Source organism: Silurus aristotelis (genome assembly GCF_946808225.1).
Source record: "Silurus aristotelis genome assembly, chromosome: 23".
In the NCBI taxonomy this organism is placed as follows: domain Eukaryota; kingdom Metazoa; phylum Chordata; class Actinopteri; order Siluriformes; family Siluridae; genus Silurus; species Silurus aristotelis.
The window spans coordinates 13,588,019-13,609,502 of NC_139596.1; the positions used below are offsets into that span (position 1 = coordinate 13,588,019).

At 41.0% G+C, this 21,484-nt stretch overlaps 1 protein-coding gene across 4 annotated transcripts in view; it reads left to right on the forward strand.

The window, feature by feature from the left end:
• Positions 1–21,484, forward strand: part of kiaa0825 (KIAA0825 ortholog) — a 145,420-nt gene that overhangs the window by 42,771 nt on the left and 81,165 nt on the right. For all 4 annotated transcript variants that reach the window (XM_083527612.1, XM_083527614.1, XM_083527613.1 and 1 more), the window contains 10 exons: positions 3,683–3,948; positions 5,872–6,022; positions 7,484–7,674; positions 9,528–9,707; positions 9,925–10,038; positions 11,783–11,922; positions 15,961–16,140; positions 17,773–17,991; positions 19,134–19,545; positions 21,239–21,395. In XM_083527612.1, coding sequence (XP_083383738.1) covers positions 3,683–3,948; positions 5,872–6,022; positions 7,484–7,674; positions 9,528–9,707; positions 9,925–10,038; positions 11,783–11,922; positions 15,961–16,140; positions 17,773–17,991; positions 19,134–19,545; positions 21,239–21,395 — 2,010 coding nt within the window. The remainder of the gene's footprint in view (positions 1–3,682; positions 3,949–5,871; positions 6,023–7,483; positions 7,675–9,527; positions 9,708–9,924; positions 10,039–11,782; positions 11,923–15,960; positions 16,141–17,772; positions 17,992–19,133; positions 19,546–21,238; positions 21,396–21,484) is intronic.

Consider the following 21,484-nt stretch of genomic DNA (forward strand, 5'->3'; position numbering starts at 1 on the left):
GCTTCTCCGAGCCCGAGCAGTGGACTCGAGAAAGCCATAAATCTCACAGACACCTCCTGAGTCCTCATCACCTTCGGTTTGAGAGAGTGGTGAGCATCGTGGGTCTTAATGGTCAAAGCGAGCTGGTTATTGACTCCTCTGTCGAAATGGCTCATTGTTTCGAGGCCTCTTCTCTCCGCTGGGGCTTCAGGCTTGGCAGGGGCTCTTACAGTTCTGCGTATGTCTTTCTCCGACAGCAAGAGACGAGAGGATCGCGTCGGCGAGCGCTGATATTTAGTGGAGAATCATGAAGTCACCCCTTACTTGCTTGTGCACCGTCTGATTGATAGTATTGGAATGTTTCCATTTAAAAAGCGTGCCGTTGTTGCCTGTGTTTAGAAGGCCTCAGGTTGTGGTGACTCCCAGGGAGTGTATATATTGTATACACCCATGTTTTACTGCTTTCAAGATGCCTGCTGCTATAACTCACTTCTATAGGTGTATAAATTTGGCAATGAACTCAATGCTATGGCCCGATCAAGTGTCATTAATGCAGACGTGCTGCTCTTTCAAAGTGGAGGGAACCGAGGGCAGCTTGGGGTGCTGGGGAAGGGTCTGGGGCGATGTCTTCATTTTAGAAAGAGGAGGTGGAAGCAGATTGAAAATATTGTGTGCATGTCCCAATTTGAAGCTGCCTTCTTTGCAGATAGCCCTTAGGACTCATTTCTTTCAAGTGATGCGCCCCCTTAGGCATACTTTTTTTTTTTTTTTTTTTTTTTACACACATACACACATTCATAATCACACTCTCACGCAGGGCTTGCAAAGAGAAACCTTTCTTCAGGACAAATGTGGAAACATGAGATAAAGTATTGCTCTTCTTTCCTAGTGCCACAGGAGGGAAGGCTATGTGTGTTTAAATTAAGAAATAGCCCGACTTCTTGCCCATCCATTTCCGCTGAAATGATTCAGTCACTTTAATGTGACGCACATAGAAAAATTTGACTCGTGTTAAAGTTATTTCCACTGATCGAATGACAGTTTTGAATTTGGAACCGATTATCTGTTCATGTGATTGCTTTTTTTGTTCCTTTCACTAGTTTACAGTGTAAAAATGGTGTGAAAGAAATGTCAGTTTTTTTTACTATTGTATTTAATATGTCAAGTCAAGTCAAAGCAAGAAGCTTTTATTATCATTTCAACCATATATAGCTGACGCAGTACACAGTGAAATGAGACAACGTTTCTCCAGAACCCTGATGTCACATAGAGTGACATCACACAACAAAGAGCTACATAACAGAACACAGAGCTACATAACAGAACACAGAGCTACATAACAGAACACTGAGCTTCATAACAGAACACAGAGCTACATAACAAAACACAGAGCTACATAACAAAACACAGAGCTACATAACAAAACACAGAGCTACATAACAGAACACAGAGCTACATAACAGAACACTGAGCTTCATAACAAAACACAGAGCTACATAACAGAACACAGAGCTACATAACAAAACACAGAGCTACATAACAGAACACTGAGCTTCATAACAGAACACAGAGCTACATAACAAAACACAGAGCTACATAACAGAACACTGAGCTTCATAACAGAACACAGAGCTACATAACAAAACACAGAGCTACATAACAGAACACTGAGCTTCATAACAGAACACAGAGCTACATAACAAAAAACAGAGCTACATAACAAAACACAGAGCTACATAACAAAAAACAGAGCTACATAACAAAACACAGAGCTACATAACAGAACACAGAGCTACATAACAAAAAAACAGAGCTATATAACAAAACACAGAGCTACATACAAGAACATAGAGCTACATAAAATAACATAGAGCTACATAACCGAATACAGAGCCACATAACAGAATACAGAGCTACATAACAGAACACAGAGCCACATAACAGAACACAGAGCTACATAACAGAACACAGAGCTACATAACAGAACACAGAGCCACATAACAGAACACAGAGCCACATAACAGAACACAGAGCTACATAACAGAATACAAAGCTACATAACAGAACACAGAGCTACATAACAAAACACAGAGCTACATAACAGAACATAGAGCTACATAACAGAACACAGAGCTAAGGACTAAACTAAGTTGTACGAGCCACATAAGGTGAATCATTTGCAACCTGGTGCAAGTGAAAAGACAAAAACACTTAATAGCACTGACCAGTAACCTACGTAATATTGTTGTCCCCCTGTCTTTGGATTATCAGTGTCTGTGAAGGCGTGAAGAGAAGCACACAACAATTATTTGAATAGATATCAATTTGTGTTTGACTCATTAATATAATTCTATTAATAGATTGGTGTGTTAAGAGTAACATCAGAGTCTTTTTTACATCAACTGAGATAATTAAGGAAGAGTCCCGTGACAAAAATGATAATAGGAAAATTATAGCCATAGTAAATCATAGTACTTTGGATACTTAAGTACATTTGAAGGCAAATACTTTTGTACTTTAAATCAAATGAATGTTTAAAGGGAGCACTTTTTCTACCTCTACATTTGCTCCTTTGAACATTCAACATTCAATGACATGAATTGGCACCTGGTTAAAAATGGTCTAAGGACTTGCACAGCAAACATCTCCTAGCTAAAATGAATACATTTCCCCTTACCAGTAGAGCACATCTGATGATACTGATCTTATGCTGTATCTGGGAGGTTTGTCCAAGCTGATAATGACCTACTATTTCCCTTGTTTAGCTCTGGTCTCTGCAGCATCTGGATAGTAGTCTGGTCTTTCCCCTGCCTCTTCTGCCCTCAAGTGCCTATGACATGCTCTATGCTAGACCTGGCAGCCATTCTAAACATGGCATGGATCCAGGTGGGGTTAGAGGCCGTAATGCAATCCGAAAGAAAGAATGCATTTGTTCACATGGCACCTGAAAGAGCTGACTATGCTACTTTGTTAACAGCTTTTGAGGGAATCAGGCAGGTCCAGGTTCACTCATGCCCAACACTGTAGCACATATTCTGTCTAAAATGGTTAATCACGGGCAGGTCAGATTTGGCCACATGCCTGCTAGTAACTCTTAGGTTAGACCTTTGCATTGTGTGTGACATGCAGGCATACATTTTAACTATTCAATTCACAACTTCATCATCTCTTGTGTATGGGTGATGATCAACACCCTAGTGGTGGGTGGATATCTGAACAAGGATATGGGCCGACTCTTCCCTAGCTATGCTGATAAGTGTTGCCAGGTGCCAGGCGCTTGGCACACAATTGTATATGATTTCTTTGAAAGCAGTAGCATGACATTTTCCCTTCACTTGGACTTGGAGACCCAAACCTGTTCTACCATACTTATGACCAGGTGTCTGCAAAATGTTGCCGATATAAAATATTATACTTAGGAATATATCTATAAAATATTTAATATACCTAAAAATGTTTCAAATACCTATAAAATATTTTTTCTTTTATTTTCTCATTTTTTCTAGTTATACTCCCTTTATAAAATCTTGAATAATGATTCTTGAATACCCGCTATAGTGCTCCCAATGATCGAGGTCACCCTTAAATTTTTCTGTTAGGCCATAACAAGTGTCTGCTGTTCATATTTACAGTACAATTAATCAATATCTTTGATTATAATGAGGAAAATTCACTTATTTTTTTACATGCATATCACCTGCAGTTCTGTATGGATATGATGGAGGACTTAGATGCTTTCCTTCCATTGGCTGTGGTGTGTAAAGAAGACACTCTGTTCCCTGTGTGCTCCTGCTACATAGAGGTATGTGGCAGGGTGAGCTCAGCTCTCCTGACCAGGCTGGAAAAGAGAGCAAGGGAGGTTCCTCATTCTTCACCCCTCAACAACCTTCCCATCATACTAGCTTCCAGCACCTTCATCCACCACAGGCTGACTTACTACGAGAGCCAGCTAGCAGACACTACTCGTATGTAAGTGGCCGTTTTAACAGAGGATAGAAATGCTGAATAAATGTAATATTGATATGAATATTAAAGCTTTTCACTCTTAATCTGTAGAAGTAATATATTTGTTTATTAGTTTGTTTATGAGTTCTCCTGTTTATGCTTGCGCTATATGGACAAAAGTATTGATACACATTGATTTTTCCAGCCATACAAAGTTCTTTTCCAAACGGTTACCACAAAGTTTGAGGCACGCAATTGTATTATGTCTTTGGATGCATTAGCATAAAATTTTCACTTCACTAAAATCTTAAACCTGTTCCAGCATGACAATACCCCTGTACACAAAGCCAACTCCATGAACATATAGTTCACATGGGTTGTCATGGAAGAGCTTGATTGGCCATCTACAGAGCTCTGACCTTAAACCTTTTGAACACCTTTGGGGCAAATTGGAATGCTGACTGCACCCCAGGCCTCCTCACCTCACCTAAATCAGTACCTGAATTTACTAACACCCTTGTGGCTGAAATCTTTACAAGCACACTCCAAAATCTAGTGGAACATCTTTTCAGAAGAGTGGAGGTTATTATAAGAGCAAAGGTGATTATATGTGTAATGGGATGTTCAAAAAGTACAAATATGAATCTTATAGTGTACATATTATAGAAAATATAAATAAAATATAGAGCGTTATTCAGGCTTAATGGTACAAAAAAACCATCTGATGCAAAATGTACGAAATTTCATTTAGAAGTTCATTCATCTATGATTGTTAATTAAAATCTGAAAATGAGTGAAAATCAGTTTTCAAATCTGATTAGCCAGAAGGTGTGCATTATTTTTGTATAGCTACACAGCATGGACAGAAGCTCGAACAGTAACAGGTTTATATTATACATGTAAAATAAATAAAAGGTGCCCTTTCTAGTACATTATCATTTCTTTAGTAACAGCTCACTCCACATCATTGAAAAATAAATACAATTTGTTGAGCAATAAAATGTCTAATCATTGATGTGGTGATGTTTAGTTGTTGCTGCTGTTATAAGTTTAGTTTAGTTTGTAGGGTTACATTCTGAACGTGAGAGTACCTTAAACAGATTTCACCAACTATTGTTCTGACCTATTGGCCTGCTGGTGATCCTTCAAAGATCTCGTGGTGATTCGAATCTGATGCTGTCTGCTGTTGAAATGATCTGTTTAATACCGCAATAAATATCGGTGTGTGAATTTGACAGATGGGCAAACTACAAGTCATGTTATTGATTGGATAGATGCTTTAGGTAGAGATTAACCTTTTCACCCTCACTATTGTTTCTAAACTCATATATGTACTCAATATTGAATCCTGTTTAATTCTGCATTCTTTCTAAAAACACCAACACAAACAAGAAAGACATTTCTATCTGAAAAAATTTTGGTGAAACTTTTGCATAATGTACATAAAACAAGAGACATTTGCAATGAGGAGTTTTTTAATTTACCGTTTTGTCCACCGGGGGTTTTCCCAGCCAGGGAGATTGGCGAGCCATTGCCAGAAATACTGAAATGCCGTAATTGGATTGTAAAGAATCAGAGCAGGACCTGCGTGAGCATGCGAGTCCTGACAGAACTATTTATCTGCAAAGGATGTGTGTTTGTTCGAAAACAGATGTTAGCTTGCAAAGAGCCAAAGGGGGTGAAGGAATGAGAGAGAGAAAGAAATTAAATACAGAAACGGAATAGGAGAAAGTGATTGATTCAGACAGCACACGTGGCCTTATGATTTGAGAGCGGGCGAAAGAGATGGTGGGAAAGAGGGAAAGAGAGGAAGTACAGAGGTGGCGATTGATTGACAGGTAATAATCGGAGCCATTTGTTGATATTAATCACTTAATGGCACTTTGACCCGTGAAATGTATGCCTTCTTAAATCTGGCTTTTGTGGCTTTGATGTGTCCGACTGCAGGCCTCTGATTCTGCTGCCCATCCAGAGGAGTCAGGAGGTGACGGAGGCCATTCACGAGCATCTGACCAGATACTGCGTCCATGTGTGTGCCACCAGCATACTGCACGATGCTGAGAGTCACTACTGGGCAGATGACAGGACGTTTTATGAGGTATAGATACACTTTAATTATAATAATGATAATTATTCTAATAGTTATCATTCATATCATATTAATTATAATCATATAAATGGTCTAAATATTTAAATATATTTAATGTAATGCATGTATGGTTTTTTTTCATCAGAAATGTTGAATTATATATGAATAGAATTGCTTTGACTGTTCTCTCTGTGACTGTTCCAGATTTTTTTTCTCAGTTTTCTGGAAAATAGACTACTACAACCTCAAGGGTTTCATTTGAGCAAGTTCTGATTTTTTTTTCCCACAAAGGGAAATCCCCATTTGGTTCTATGATCTAAAACCAGAAAGTCTTTGCATTAAGGCCTATTGTTTAGACATGGCTGATGTGCAGTCATATCTGATTTATATTAGTATTCATTTTTCACATGCCAATTTTGCATACGTTTAGCTAAAACAGTCTTTTCCGATGCGTCATTGCCTTTTTACATAATTGACGTTGTTATTTGCATTGACCTCCTACTAACACCGCCAATCTGTAACCCAAGGCGAAATTACACCGGACCATCTGTACAGGAGCAGTCCATTATGGTGGTCCTAAAACGTATGCCTCCATTAAAGCCCAACCAGACAGCGAACACACACACCACCTTTGTAGGTTGTAGGGCAGACAGGCCTGCTGTGTGCAGGTGTGAGACTGACTGCCCACGTCTGGGCCCCCTGTTAACCCTGAGCCCCATTCCCTCCTCCCGCCATCTCTCTTTCCTTCTGTCCCTCCATGAATCCACTTCCTCCCATGCCAGGGGGTCAGATCTCCTTCGGAGTGCTTGTCCGGTGCGTCCGCATGCTCCGCTCTCAGTGGCTGCTTGTTTGGCTCGGCTTTAGTGGAGCTCGTCCCAGTCCTCATTAGAAGATGTTGAACATGGCTGTTACTAATCTGTGTTTGGTCACACTGTGAACCGGGAGTGCTATTTCCTCCCTGCCTGAAAGTAATTAGGCTCAAAGGAAATCCCTTTTTTTCCTTCTTTTTTTATATTTTTTATTTCCAGACTCTTATTCTCTCTGAATACCCATAACTCTTTTCTCATCACACAGTGCTCTGCTATCAACCTTGACCTAACCCTTTGCATGAGCAAAGTTTGTGTTTCTGTCATTTTAGCTGTATGTGTGTTTGTGTTGGGTGATGTTCTGAGGAGTTCTGATGCTTTCTCCAGATCAGGCCTTCGATACGCCCTGTGTCTCAGTGGGAATGAAGAGGCCAGGTGTGGAGTGCAGGTGGTCTGAGCGTGAGCCTCAGAGATACTGGCCTCTTGTTTTTGCTTATTTTTTTTTCCCCTTTTATTTTTTCTGACTTCCCTTCCCCTGTTCTCTTCTTACTCACTCATCCCCTTCAAGTCCTTGCTCAGTTGTCCATGCTTCCTGTAGCTTAATCTCTAAATTCAGATTGTTTTTCATTGCTTTTTTATTCCCCCCCCCCTCCCCTCTGAACAGGGTGAAAGGTGTTCCTTTTCTATCCAGATGTGGCACTATTTCCTCTCGGCTTTGCGCAGTGACCTGTGGAGCGCCGTTTCCCCGCTGTTGGCCCGGCAGACCCTGGCGCAGGTGTTGGCGCAGACCCTAGAGCTCCTGCTTCAGCGATACTCCAGAGCTCAGCCCTCCTACAAAAGACACCCTCAGATCAGGTACCAGACAGCGAGTCATCCTTAACTGTCCTTAGAAATCACCTGGCAAACTCATCACACATGGTTATGACCTTCTACAGACGTAGCCGAGATCTTTTGATCATGTTTTACCATCTGGTTTTATGTCTCCAGGCTTGTCAGGAATTGTTGATGGACCAGATATAACGAATGGTCTCTTTGTTTAGGGAAAAAACTTTTTTTGAAGGAATATTCCAGGATTTTTTTTTTTTTAAACAAATCCCTTATCGATGCCATTTGTTGTGTTTAGGCGATTAATCCAGATATTAAATGGGACATGTTTTAGTGCATAAAAAAAAAAGTGTAGAGAGCCTGTGTGTTTCTCGTTCATAAAGGGATTCAAAGGGCAGATGTTTATGAGGAATCAATAAATGTTTATGCAAAATACATATGTTTTTGTTTAGCTGTTTATAATGAAAAGATCAGAGATGGGACTGGGATCAGAAGTGCTCTTTCTCTCTTTCCTCCGAAAGCAACAGTGACGCAGATGATTATTATTTTTGTGTTAAAAACAGACCTTATGTGTGTTTAAACCCAAATGGCTACCAGTAGTCCATACTATTACATCTGACTCATCCATATTAATTACACTACATATCCAGTTGTTGATGAGAGTATTACTTTTTTTTTTTAGTTCACTAGTTTCTGGAAATGCTCTATAGTTCTATAGTTGGCTCGAAAAAGCACACACAATCGAACCGTGTGCAGTGATCCGGACCGACTCGACCAGCTCCCTGTATCTGCAGCGCCTCACGAAACACTAGGCTATCTGTCCAGCAGGAACTACAGGCTTAGCAGGCAGTGTTGCGTGTTTTAGTGATTGCGCACGGCTCCGGATTTGTTCAGACAGACTCTCTTTGTTAGCACGCTAACCCTAGCGCCTGGCTGTGGGCCCTGCTCAGTCATGCTCCATGGGGCCTGGACCTTATCGAAGGGGGGCTCGTGTGCTGCATTAGCACATAGTTAAAACGGTTAAAGACACGGCCAGAGCACGCTCCCCTTCTCCAGCCGGCGAGCGATGAGAAAGTGCAGAGCGCCGAGAGGCCGTGGGGAGGAACAAGGGAAGGAGCGTAAGAGTGTAGAGGAAGGTGAGGATGGATGGAAGGTTTGTTTCACGTTTCCCTCGATGCGCATCGCTGCAAGGACACACAGCTCCGAGATGCTGAGTGCAGGCTGGGCTTCGGGTCTTTCACACAGATGGTCCTCTGAAATCTATCTTGTGCATTCTCTCTCTTTTTCTTCATCTGGGGAAGTGAGGGATGTGCACTGAGTGAATTGTTAAGCAGTGGGAAGTTTGATATGGTGATGAAAAGCAAGGTTTGGTAAATGGATCTTAGTGGGTGTCTTGTCTGACCTTTGCTGAACCTGAGCTTGTGCTGACATATGAAATGTAGATAACACCTATAGCATTTATATCGAAGTGGAAAGACATCAGTTGCTTCGGGAAACATGTGCATGCAACAACTATATTTTAAGATATATATATATATATATATATATATATATATATATATATATATATATATATATATATATATATATATATATATATATATATATATATATAATTTTATTTATTTTATCGCCACCCACACATCCCCCCTTGAATTAGCCAATTAAATGTCCAACCATGTTATATTAACTACTAGTGTACTCTTTATGGGCATGTTATGCAATTATGACACACACACACACACACACACACACACACACACACACACACACACACACACACACACAAACATCTCTTGAGCCAGTCGAAAGCTAGTAAACTCAACACTGACTCACAATGGCAAGTGACTACAGTACATGCTGTCTGTCTTCCCCTGCCTCAGAGTGGACATCACAGCCATCCTGCTGTGTGTGGAGCAGCTTTTGTGGTCCGTGTATGACAGTGTAGACGAGCTTGTCAGAGCAGAAACATCCGGATCCTGGGTGTCCATCATCCACAGCTTGTGCAATCAGCTCCTAAATGTACTCGTCATCCTTACTGCTCCTCTAACGGGCCTCCACAGGTACCTTATCCAGAACATACCATCATGCAGAACACTTTATTAATATAATGTACTGTATATGTTTGGAATCTTAAATAAAAGCTCATGGAAATAAATAAATTGAAAAGATGTTGTTGTGGATAATAGATCATTGAGACATTTTTAAATGTGTACTTGTGTATACAAACTAGATGCTTGGTTTTATTTTGTTCTTTCTGACGTTTTTTTTTTCATCTAGAACTTTTCAGAATGGTTTTAGTAAAGAATCTTCCACCCCTCCACCATGCAATATCCATACTCCCTTTTGGCTAAATATCATCAACCCTGATCTCTTCCCGCTGGATCTGCTCAGGTACTGGATACAATTTCAAAGCGTTTTTACACTGGAAACTTTTCTCTTTTATTCGAATGGAAACTGCTGAAACATTATGTGCAGTATCATCATGCATAATAAACACAGGTCTATTCTGCTCTGTATTCGAATCCACGTATAAAGCTTGTGCTCCGGAACATCATTCCAGACTTTAGAAGCTCTATACAAAGTGTTTTCCAGGAAATGAGATGTGAGTGAGTGATTATCAGCAGTATTTGTAGGATGTGCTCACAATGGGGTGTACTACTTCGGGATATCAGCAAACTACGCAGGAAGACAGACGTTTAAAGCATTTAACATGTGGCATTGTTTTGTAATGTAAACATAACTTAGTAATTGATTGGCATTTATTCGAAATTGGGTGTTTTGTTTTTTTTGTATTTAAAAAAGGTGAATAAAACTGTCTAATCGTAATGAAATAAAAGCAATTAGAACTGTCCTGGTGAACATATACAGAGCCAGTGTAACGTGTGTCATTTCTTTTGCTTTAGCAGCCTGCATAGAGAAAAGTGGTTTACATGCACACACACACACACACACACACACACATACAAACACACAGTGCCTTACTCCTGCAAGCAGGCCCCCTGGCTTTAGTGTTCTAATGCAGACCAGATGCTAATGCCACTGTTGGTCATGCACTTTATGCTGATGTGCACTGTGCTTGTTCACATGGGGTGTGAAAGGCTGAATCGGAGCCGTAGGAGTCCTGAGAAACTGGGGCGAATGTCAGGCTATCTGACATCACCCTCCATGAACACTCTCGCCCCCTTCGCCCGTGTGATATCATTCAGCGTTGTGATCACACAAATCACCCGCGAGCCTGGCTCCCATTGGCCTGAAGGACTGAAATTAGTTTAGTTTTATTGCCTTGTCAGGTTTTTGCATGCCTCTATATGTTCAAGGCTCTCAGAGGCCCTACTGTTAAGGAGGGAGGGCCAAAGCCGGCGGGCCATGTAGCCGTCGGGGGCAACTCAAATCACACGTTCACTCCGGTGAACAGCCTGTTTAGATTATTTAATAAAATAATAATAAAAGTGTAAGGAGAATACGAATAAATCAGAGCACGTCGTGACAGGTAGAAAGTCTCTGACTTAGTGTTTTGGGATGTGTGTGTGAGTGTGAGAGAGAGAAACCTGACCCTGTAGTGCAGCTTTTAGATTTATTGTAACTGTTGGACTATATCTGCAGGATTTGCAGCCTCGTGACACCATAAATCGCTTGCGCTGGACTGAAGTGCAGCGTTCATCTCTCTGGCAGCAGGCTGCACCATGTTGTCCTCATGTTAGTGATTCAGCAGCTCAGCTCTGTTTCAGGCCTTCAGGTGCATCCTCTCTTTCACTCTTCAGTAATTAAGGAGAGCGGGAAAAAAACTTTTGTAAGAAGAAAAAGAAGAAAAAGAAGAGCTTATGCATTTCTTTTAAAACTGAATTTGGATTCTCTCCAAATGTTTCAGCACGCTGTCAGACACTCAGTGTCCCTGTAGTTTCCACATTCATAGATTTAACAAGAAAACATATTAGATATGAGCTGGTGGAATTAGACATTTAAATAAAGGCCTGGGGCTTAATGTTAGAGTACATTCTGTATTTAGTGTAACAAGATAAAAGCTTGTGTGTGTGTGTGTGTGTGTGTGTGTGTGTGTTATGTGTGTGTATATGAGATCCAGATCCTGTTGTCTGATGGTTATACTAATTACTTTCTGTCTTTTCGGTTGTTACAGGGGCGAGGAGGAAAGTCAAATCTCAGCTCTGTGGCTGCTGAACATAGTGTGCTCAAGACCAGGCTTCTCCCCAGTTCTGCTCCTGCTGGCTATACTGCATCATGACTGCCTCCTGCTGCGCCTGCTCATCTCCCACTCCTGTACGATCCATATAGCCAAGCAAACATCAGGCCTGAGATTTGTCTAACATCGCCTTAATTGGCAGGGGAAACTCTATACCCATGCTGTTGTATGGTTCTAACATAGTGTCCAATTTGATATATAGTGTACTATAAAAGGCATTACAGCAATTATTTCTTGCCATATATATAGTGCACTATATCGGGACTTGGGAGTCGTTTTAGAATCTGACTCCCTGTGGTGCCCGGTGCAGACTGCACCGTTAATCTTCTGCACCAGGATCATTCCTGGAATCTGGTGTCGTTCAGACCTCCAAATGTTCGGAAAAACATGCCTACCTTGTCTCAGGGGCGTGTTAAGTTTCAAAAAAAGTAAAATATTTTTTAAGCAAATACTTTGCGTACAACAGTGTGCACAGTCTGACAAACATAGCTATCAAAAGCGACATCACTTAATAAATATCATAGTTTATTCTGTTTTTCCTTTTTAGTTGCATTTTCCATTACATAGGTACAGACTGATCAACTTTACAATATAGACAGAGATTGACAGCCCTTAGGTGTTATTGGATATATGTAAAACTGACAAGGCCTCTGGAACTTATCTTTTTATACGAAAGGTGTTAAATTCAAACCGGGACTTTTTTTATGAAGTTTATAAAATAAAAGATCAAATTTCAAGGGCTGGAAACTGCATTTACTTTTTGACATATTCCCCTGAATCTTTGAGACTTTTAAACATTCAGATGTCTTACTGTTGCTCATCACCGTACTTTGCTTAAAGTCTTCTGTAGATTTCTGCCAGTTTTATGCCTTCATTCACAAGAAACTTCATCACCACACGCCGTTCCTTGCACGCTGTTGTCTGCCATCTTGATTAATGATCTCTGGATCGACCCACGACGTGTGTGCCACCTATCAATAATAGCACACACTTAGCCTCTTCCTACTGCATGTACCACCGCCATGATAGCATCCATTTTAAGTCTTAGTTTCACTTGAACGCACCTCGTATATATCTAAATATTTAACAAGACTTTATTTGAAATTACGTTTGTACATTATATGAAAAAACATATTGGGATGCCTGATTTTTACAGCCATATGTGGTTCTTCTCCAAAATTTTTTCACAGATTTAGAGGCACACAGTTGTATAGAATATCTTTGACAAGGCTCAAGTGCACAAAGCAGGCTCCAAAAAAAAATGGTTTCCACAGGTAGGAGTGGAAGAGCTTTAGTGGCCTGCAATAGAGCTTTGACCTCAATCCTATCAAACAACTTTGGGATAAATTTGGGACTGAACCCCAGACCTCTTCACCTCACCCACATCAGTACTTAACATTAATCATTCCGTTGTTGCGAAAGGGGCACAAATCTCCTACTAAAACTTCTTCCCAGAAGATTGGAGGTTAATATAAGAGCAAACGAGGACTAAATGTGTAATTGGATGTTTAAAAACACATATTAATCTTATACGAACTTTTGTTCATATTGTGTAGCTTACACAAAGCTGACATTACCACATGAATGGTATATTCATGTGGCCAATTTAAACACACACACCACAGACATTAGCTTGCTAGCAGTAAAATGAACTGCCGTCCTGTTAACAAAGCATAATGCTATAACTTACTACCCGTCTGCATTAAAGAAGGTATTAAATAGTTTTTTTGCTTAAATTGTACTAAAGGTTGACACTAAATTTGCTAAACATCAGACAAATTCAGCTAGCATATTAGTTAGCTATTATCACTAATAAAATGAAGCATTGGATAAAATTAGGTATTGAATTAGCACTTGAAAGCTAGCTCAACAACACTTTAATGTGAATGGAAGACCTAGATAGATAGGTCTTTTTTATAAAAAAAAATGAAAACAAGGTCACAAAAAAGTCGTCAGCATAACCAGCATTATCTTTCGCTAGTTAAAGATAGTCATGTGTAAATCTGTATTTATTCATATGTAGTATACAACCTATGCGATATTACTATAAGGTTTTAATCCGCCTCATATTACATTCCATCGTAATTGACTTCCAAAATGGCGGTGTGCTTTACATACTAGGCTAATTTAATGCAAGTGCGCCATAAATTATGATCCTACCCACAATCCATATGTCATTCAGCGTGCAATCACGGCGCTGATGGAATTGGGCTCTTTAAGCCAAGGAGGTCTTTGAGTGCTTGTTTTGTGAGTACACAGCTTTAACACACCCATCATCATCGCCCTTATCACCCTCCTCATCATCACTGAATCAATAACACTCTGTAATAAACACTCATTTTGGCGTGGGGGAGCAAAGTGAATGACCTTTTGAGATTTGCCTCCCCTTTTTCCCCCCTGCACTCGGAGAAGTGTAACCTTTAAAGACTGTTTTGCACGTTCACATTAATTCACATTATAGAGACCTCATTAATAACCAGGCGGTGCGCCGAGGAGGACGCCTGCGTTAGTGCTGTGGTGCGAGAATCACACAGCCGTAAATCAAGGCGCTGCAGCTGCGACGCGGCTAATTAAGAAGAAACACAGCGGCCTGGTCATCCACTATGTACAATTCTGCTTTGGGCTCATTCTCTCGACTTACCTACCTCCTGCGTGGTTAGCACTATCCTGAGCCCACCCTTGCTTTAGATCCTTCAGGGGAACGTTGACCACGTCTGGCTCCCAATTAAGCCTCTTCTGAGCAATGCTCTTTAGCTCTCGCACTTTGTCTCCGGTCATGCATCAGGCCTGCATGGCTTTCAGAACAGTGTGGAGTTTTTACAGTGTCCTTTAGGAATCCCAAGTGCTTGAGGTTGTTTATCGTATCATCATAAACGCAGTGTTTTGCTAACGTACCATTCAGAAGCACCAAGGTACTTACCTACATACCTTCTGTTGTGTCCAGAAAGTGCAGCTTTTCTTTGACCATACTATTCACTATTGGATCTTTCATAATGCAAATTTTTCTGTTTCAAATCACTTCAATCAGAATGTTATGCCATTTCGTCAGCAGTTACTCCGTAATATCAGATGTACGCTGAGCTGCAAGGTCAGTTGTCACGAACGAAGCTCTAATGTAATTCAGTGTCACAGTCTTATGTCAACAAAGAAATCTCTCACGTAATTAAATGCTAATATAAGCAGCTTATATCACAGCCGACCTGTGCAGCATCTATCACCGCTGACCTTTGGTTGAAGCCTTTATAAATGGTTGTATGTCTGGTGTCATGTGAAGGACTTATGTAGGTCTTATGTAGCCACAGCTAAAACGTCATGCATTCTATGATATTTATTTTGGTTTATTCGGTTCACCATAGAGGAAGGAAAGCATGATCGGTTTCCTTCCTTTATCAGCTCCTATTAAGCGGAGGAATATGTACACAGCTGTGCAAAGTCGATTCTTTAATGTGGCAGGTCATTTAGGATTGTCATTTGGAAACAGGCTAGCATTTGTCAAAAGAGGCGAACAGTTCCTCCTAAAGATGCTGAGTGTGTGCTGTGTTTCATTCACACAGCTTTTTTTGAAAGCCTGTCATCTCCGACATTGGAGAATGACGTCGGCTGAAGCGAGGCATAAGGCTAGATCTTTCTGCTGGTCTCCAGGCCTGTAGGACTGACAGGACTTTGTGCAAGGACATTCTGTCAAATCCACAAAACCTTTTCTGTGCTGTCCTTGTTGAGAAAATGTTTACCCATACTTCTGCAGAGATGTTTGTTACATGTGCTCCAAGCTTTTGATTTGCATGGTCCTGAAGTTTGTACCAGCAATTTATTAAATTCTCAGGTACCATAATGAAGAGGGAGAATTTTTTTTTTTCCTCTCCCTTCGTTGTCTCAAAAATTCCATAGGGTAATTTAAAAGTACATTCGCCCATCAATTCTGCAACAATATACTATGTAGGTAAGTCCTATGTGTAACTGCTTTGTGTTCTGACTATGCTAATAAAGCAGGCTCGGTCAATGTGTTTACGTTTCAATACACTACCATCTCTATATCATCCCAGACCATCACCAAAACCCAAGAGGAAACTGCAGAATATGCTGCTAACCGGTTACTTGGTTGCTCTGTTTTTCAGATCTGTGTTTGGACAGTAAGGTTGAAGTGTCCCCCGAGGCTCAGGAAGCTGCTGCTGAGTTTGTGGAAGCTATTTTTGCCATCCTGTCTTCCCTAAACAATGTCCCCAGGGCTCTTGTGCTAGTGCTTGAGGGCTACCTGGACAGAAGACACCTATGGGACCACTTTTGCAGTTTAGCAGGTATAAAAAAAAGCAGCAACTCTTCTTATCTACACAATAAAGTGAGCTACAAAGTCCATGCTCTATGTCTTATTCGCTCTTCATCCAGTCTGCGGTGTCCCTAATTACCCAAGTATTAAATCTGACCAGCAGGCTAGTTGGTACCATGCATGGACAGGAGAGGCTCCTCATAAATCAAAGCCATAATTAAACCTTCAGCTCTCCCTATGATTGCTTATTTATTGCCATTTCCATTTTAACCTTGTCTCTTTGTCCCCGTTTCGACAAAAGCTGCTACATGTATATTCCCTGTTGTGCTAATGGTTAGCACGTTGATTTAGCATACTGACACAGAGACTGCAATTACAGCCTGACACTTTGCTTTTGGAACTGCCTTTGATTTGGGGGTTTAATCCGGACTCCTGCAGAGCCAGAGCACTCGTTTTTTGTGTTTTTATTACATGCGAGGGGTAATTATTGTTGCATAAATTAGACAAATGAGAGGGGGGTATGCTAGGAGACCGAGAAGGAGGGTGTGTTGTGAGTGCGCCCTGCTTTTTGTGTGTAACTAAATGTTCCTGGAGGCGTAATTGGCTTAATTGCTGATTGGGCCCTCTTCAAGAGAACCAATGAAATCCAGCGGTAGAACAAAGGCGTCTATGATGAGCTTTGCTTAGTGCTAGGATTTGTCCGTGTGCCATTTGGTAAGTGACATAATTGGACTTGTCAGAAATGCCAGCGAGGATATTGCCTTAGTTTTTTTTAGTCTTTGTTAATTTAGCTTGACATCTTTGTGTATTTTGAGACCCCTCCTTTCCTTGTCAGAAGGAAATGGCTAAACAGAAGCAGCTTACAGATACTTATTTTAATATTTCACATTGCAGAGGTGAATGTGTCTCCATGCTACCACCTGTGTAGCTGCCTGGGAAATTTTTTAAAATATTTTTCTATGACTTTCTATGATGTTTGACCTACATCCCGACCCACACATGTAAAGTTCTGGCTTGTTACAGTTGTACAAATAGTTCTTGCTCTTAGAGTATAACCCAACTCGATTAGGTTTGCCCATATTGCTATTGCTCATTTGCACCCAGAAACTGAACATATCAAAAGCAAAGCACAAATCTATAATTATACTGACTGCATTTATTGCTGCATTTTTTAACTGGCTATTACTTCAAATAATCTTTGCAGGCAGATGCTAAGTTTGCAAATTAAATGAAGGGAAAACATTTACTCATTGTTATGTTAAAGAAATCAAAGCAGATTTGTTCAAGTACATACATACATACATACATACATACATACATACATACATACATACATACATACATACATACATACAAGTATATACATGATAAAAACATGGTCAAAATCTGATTTCTTGCTAGTTTTTCAGAATATGGCCACAGCAACTAGCGCATACTGTCACATGTCTCTTCACTCTTGACACGTTTTTTTTTTTTTTTTTAGTTGATTTGAAGGTGTGTAGGAAGTGATGGGCATTCAACCCCTCCGAATGCATTTTGTTTCCTGATGCTGAAATGTAACCATGTAATCGAACTAAAAGCCAGTTTATATGAACAAAACAAACAATTAATTAGTAAGTAGATGTAACTAACCGTGTAACTAACCAGACCTGAGTTTCGACAGATCCAGCCGAAGGCGAGCCTGTGATTTTTAAGTGTATCAGAGAGGTCGTCTGCAAACCTATCAGCAGCCTGTTAGGGCACTTAGTGAGCATGATGCAGGCATGTGAACAACATCCTAGCCCACTGCTCAGACAAAACCTCCCTGAAAGTGTTCGAGCCAAGATTCCTAAAGAGTGGAACTATACGCCGGAGGAGGCCAAGACGAAAGACAGCAGCAAGAGTGAGTAATCTCAGAACTCAAGCAGGAAGCAAAACAATAATTATGTATAAATCTCATCATCTAAATACCACTAATTTACCTGTGAAAATACACTGTATGGACAAAAGTTTGTAGACACCTGACCATAAGATTAATGTTTCTAAAAATCCCATTCTGCATTTAGTACCTATTTGGAATAGGTACTAAATGCAGTTATCTCCACTCTTTTGGGAAGATGTTTGAGAGGACCTTGAGAGGAACCAGACTTAAAAGGGAACCCATCCTCATTCGGGGTGATATCAAGACTGTGATTATAAATGGAAAAAAACAATACGCCGGAGAGTAAAAAAATACCATAAGCATCGGAGTGTGTGATTATAAATAGTGTCCTTTATACAATCTAATAGTGTCATTCGACAAAGACATCCGAAAACATCCTACACAACTATGTGCCTTCCAACTTTGTGCAAACAATTTGGGAAAGAGCCACAAATGCTGAAAAAGTCAGGTGTCCCAGTATTTTTGTCCATATGGTGTTTCTCTATGTAGAAAATGACATAAAAAAAAGTCTTCCCACCTGCTAGGTAAATTGGCTGTGTTTAAGTGTGTCTGAATGGTGTCCCAGTTAAAGCATACTCATTTACAGTATTTGGCAGACGCTCTTCTACAGAGCAACTTGTGTTTAGCTCATTAGGGCCCAGCAGTAGCAGATTGGTGGTGCTGGGATTTGAACTCACAACCTTTTGAATAGCAATCCAACATCTTAACCACTGAGCTGCCACTTCCTATTCCCAATGCTTGCCTAGTTTTCTCGAGATTCCAGATCCACCAGGACACTAACCAAGATAAATCAATTACTAAAGATGGAAATTATAATTTGAATGGGTTCAAATTGTCCATCGATTCATTTTCTTTACAGCTTATCCTACACAGGAACACAAGTGAGCCCAGGGTCTATCCCAGGGAGTTCAAAATGTCATACCAAATGTCAATTATTTATTTTTCTGCACTAATGTTGCAGGTTAGACCAGATTTATAATTTTGTTTCTGAATGATTGTTTGATATGTTAATAAGAACCGAACTGACCCAATTCTTTAAATATTCATCAAATATATTTTTGATAACCACTTCATAAATATCTCTCTTTTCCCATAAAATACAGTCGCCATTAGTCTGACCATTCATCAGGCTCTTTCCTTCATCTTCACCCACCTCCCGTCCTGTGTGACCTCCATCCCCCCGCCCATTCGCTTCCTCTTCAACGTGGCTGAGAAGCGCCAGTGCCAGAGTGCCAGACAGCTAAGGCCCATGGCTCTGCTTATCCGGGCACTGCTCGGCTTCCTGTGCCAGGGCTTAAAGAATGGAGAGACCCTTGAGCGGGTGTCTTCTGAGCCCTTGGAGCGAGAGGTCAAAGAGCGCTTGGCACTGCTTTCTGAGTGCCTGCAGGTGAACCTGGGCCTGGAGAAGGGCAAGCCGAAACCCATCGTGCATAAGCTTCTGCAGAGTCTGGAGGAGAAAAGGCCTAAATGGAGCTCCATGCAGCTGCAGAAAGCACAGAAGCTCTGCAGTGAGAGGTGAGCTCAGAGCGCCAGTCTGAAAACGGAGCAATTTGTTAATCAAAGGTTAATGTTATGCAATTGAAAATGTAGCTCTAGGGATTTCAATTTGTTTGCAGTAAAACAGATTAACTTAATGCAATTGAAAATATACCAGTGAAAGAAGGAAAAAAAAATATACGCCTCTCATTTCGGCTCTCACATATGCCCCGATATGTTAATGTATAATTTTCCGAAGCAGACTTATCTTGACTTTTGCTCGGCCGAGTTTTTCAAAGTTCAGTCGTTTAATCAATGAGCGGTTTACATTCAGGGAAATTGCATCCACTCTGATCATGAATTTAATGCCACATTTAATGTCATCGCTGACCCTGTTGGCATCACTTCGGAGAAGAGGGCGAGCTCGATATTTTGGAGAAATGACATCACTGAATTTTAATTTTTTTTTAAATGAAAAAACCCACAATTCCTACCACAAACTAGCGATGCTTCTTATTAAATAATTAGCCTTATTTCAAAGATTTCATGTCATATAAGAAATATATATAGATAAAAGCAAGGTAAATTACTGCTAGTATTCCGGGAAATATTTTTCCCTAAGTGACAGGAAAGGCAGCGAAAAAAAAAAAAGAGAGGGCAGAAAGGGGCACGGTAGAAAAAAAGCCGGGAAGAGTGATTATGTATCACCTGTCTGAGACAGTCAAGAGATCCATTACTATTCATTAAAATAACCTTCACTTTCCAGCACTGTTTGTGTTGTAAACAATCAGCGTACAGTGCAGCGGTGGAGTGCGTGTTCCCTAAACCCCCCCACCCCCCACCCAAGACCCACCCTCTTACTTGTCAACACACACTGACATGCGCGCACACACACACACACACACACACACACACACACACACACACACACACACACACCTCCGCACACAGTCTCTTGTCTTTGCAAAGTAATTTGTAGAGGAGAAGATGATTGCTCTCCATCATGGTGACCCTGGCAGCGCTTGACGGCGTGCATACACAGATGAAGATGAATGCAGTGGGTTCGGTCGGCGGCGGGGGTGTCCTGCCTCTTTCAGGGCACATTGGCTCTAATGATGTGATTGATAGCTTGTCCCGGATCCGCCGAGCCTCTCATTAATCAAGCCGCTGACTGGATCCAATCATTTGCTTCACCTGCACACTGATGGACAGGGAAGGATGCGGGCCCAGGTGCTGACACGTGGCCTGCTCAGGGCCTCGGCAGCTTCTCCTCAATGTCAGCGCCGCTAACGGCAACCTGACAGCCAGCACTCAGCATCTCGCTGTTTGACTGTTTAAAAAAATGGGAGGAAGCGAGAGAAAAACAGTGACAGCAGGTGTTGGAAGAAGGTGTCCATTTCATATCTTGAAGTGAGGTGAGGCATGTAAGAGAAGTGATGTGGACCTTAAGGTTTATGCGACAAATAGTGTGGCTTTAAATATTCTTTATTTGTTGTTGTTGTTGTTGTGTTCCTTGTGGGGTTTTTTTCAGTCAATGATACAATGTAGAAAAGATGTGAAAAGAGTTATTGGCAACATGCCCGCATTTCAGCGTTGGTTACACTGCTAAATTGTCCTCGCAATGCCCATCTGATAGCTATTTGTCAGCTCATGTTCCTCATGGTATATAAGCAGAGACTGTTTACATGGATACATCTCTCTCTCTTTTTTTTTCTCTCTAATTCACTCTCAGCATATTTGAGCGTGTGGAGAGTGGCCTGGTGCAGGATAGAGGTGGACCCAGTGAACCGGCCGAGCAGAAAATGTGTGCTGTGCTGCTGGCATTCTGCCAGCGAGCAGGTGGTATTCAGAACCTGCGGCAGATCCATCACACCATCCAGCTCAATGAGGTGGGCATGCGCTGCTTTTTACCAAGCAATTAAGCAGCATTGCGTCTACAGGCAGAAAAGAGTTTAACACTTAACTCTACCATCACACA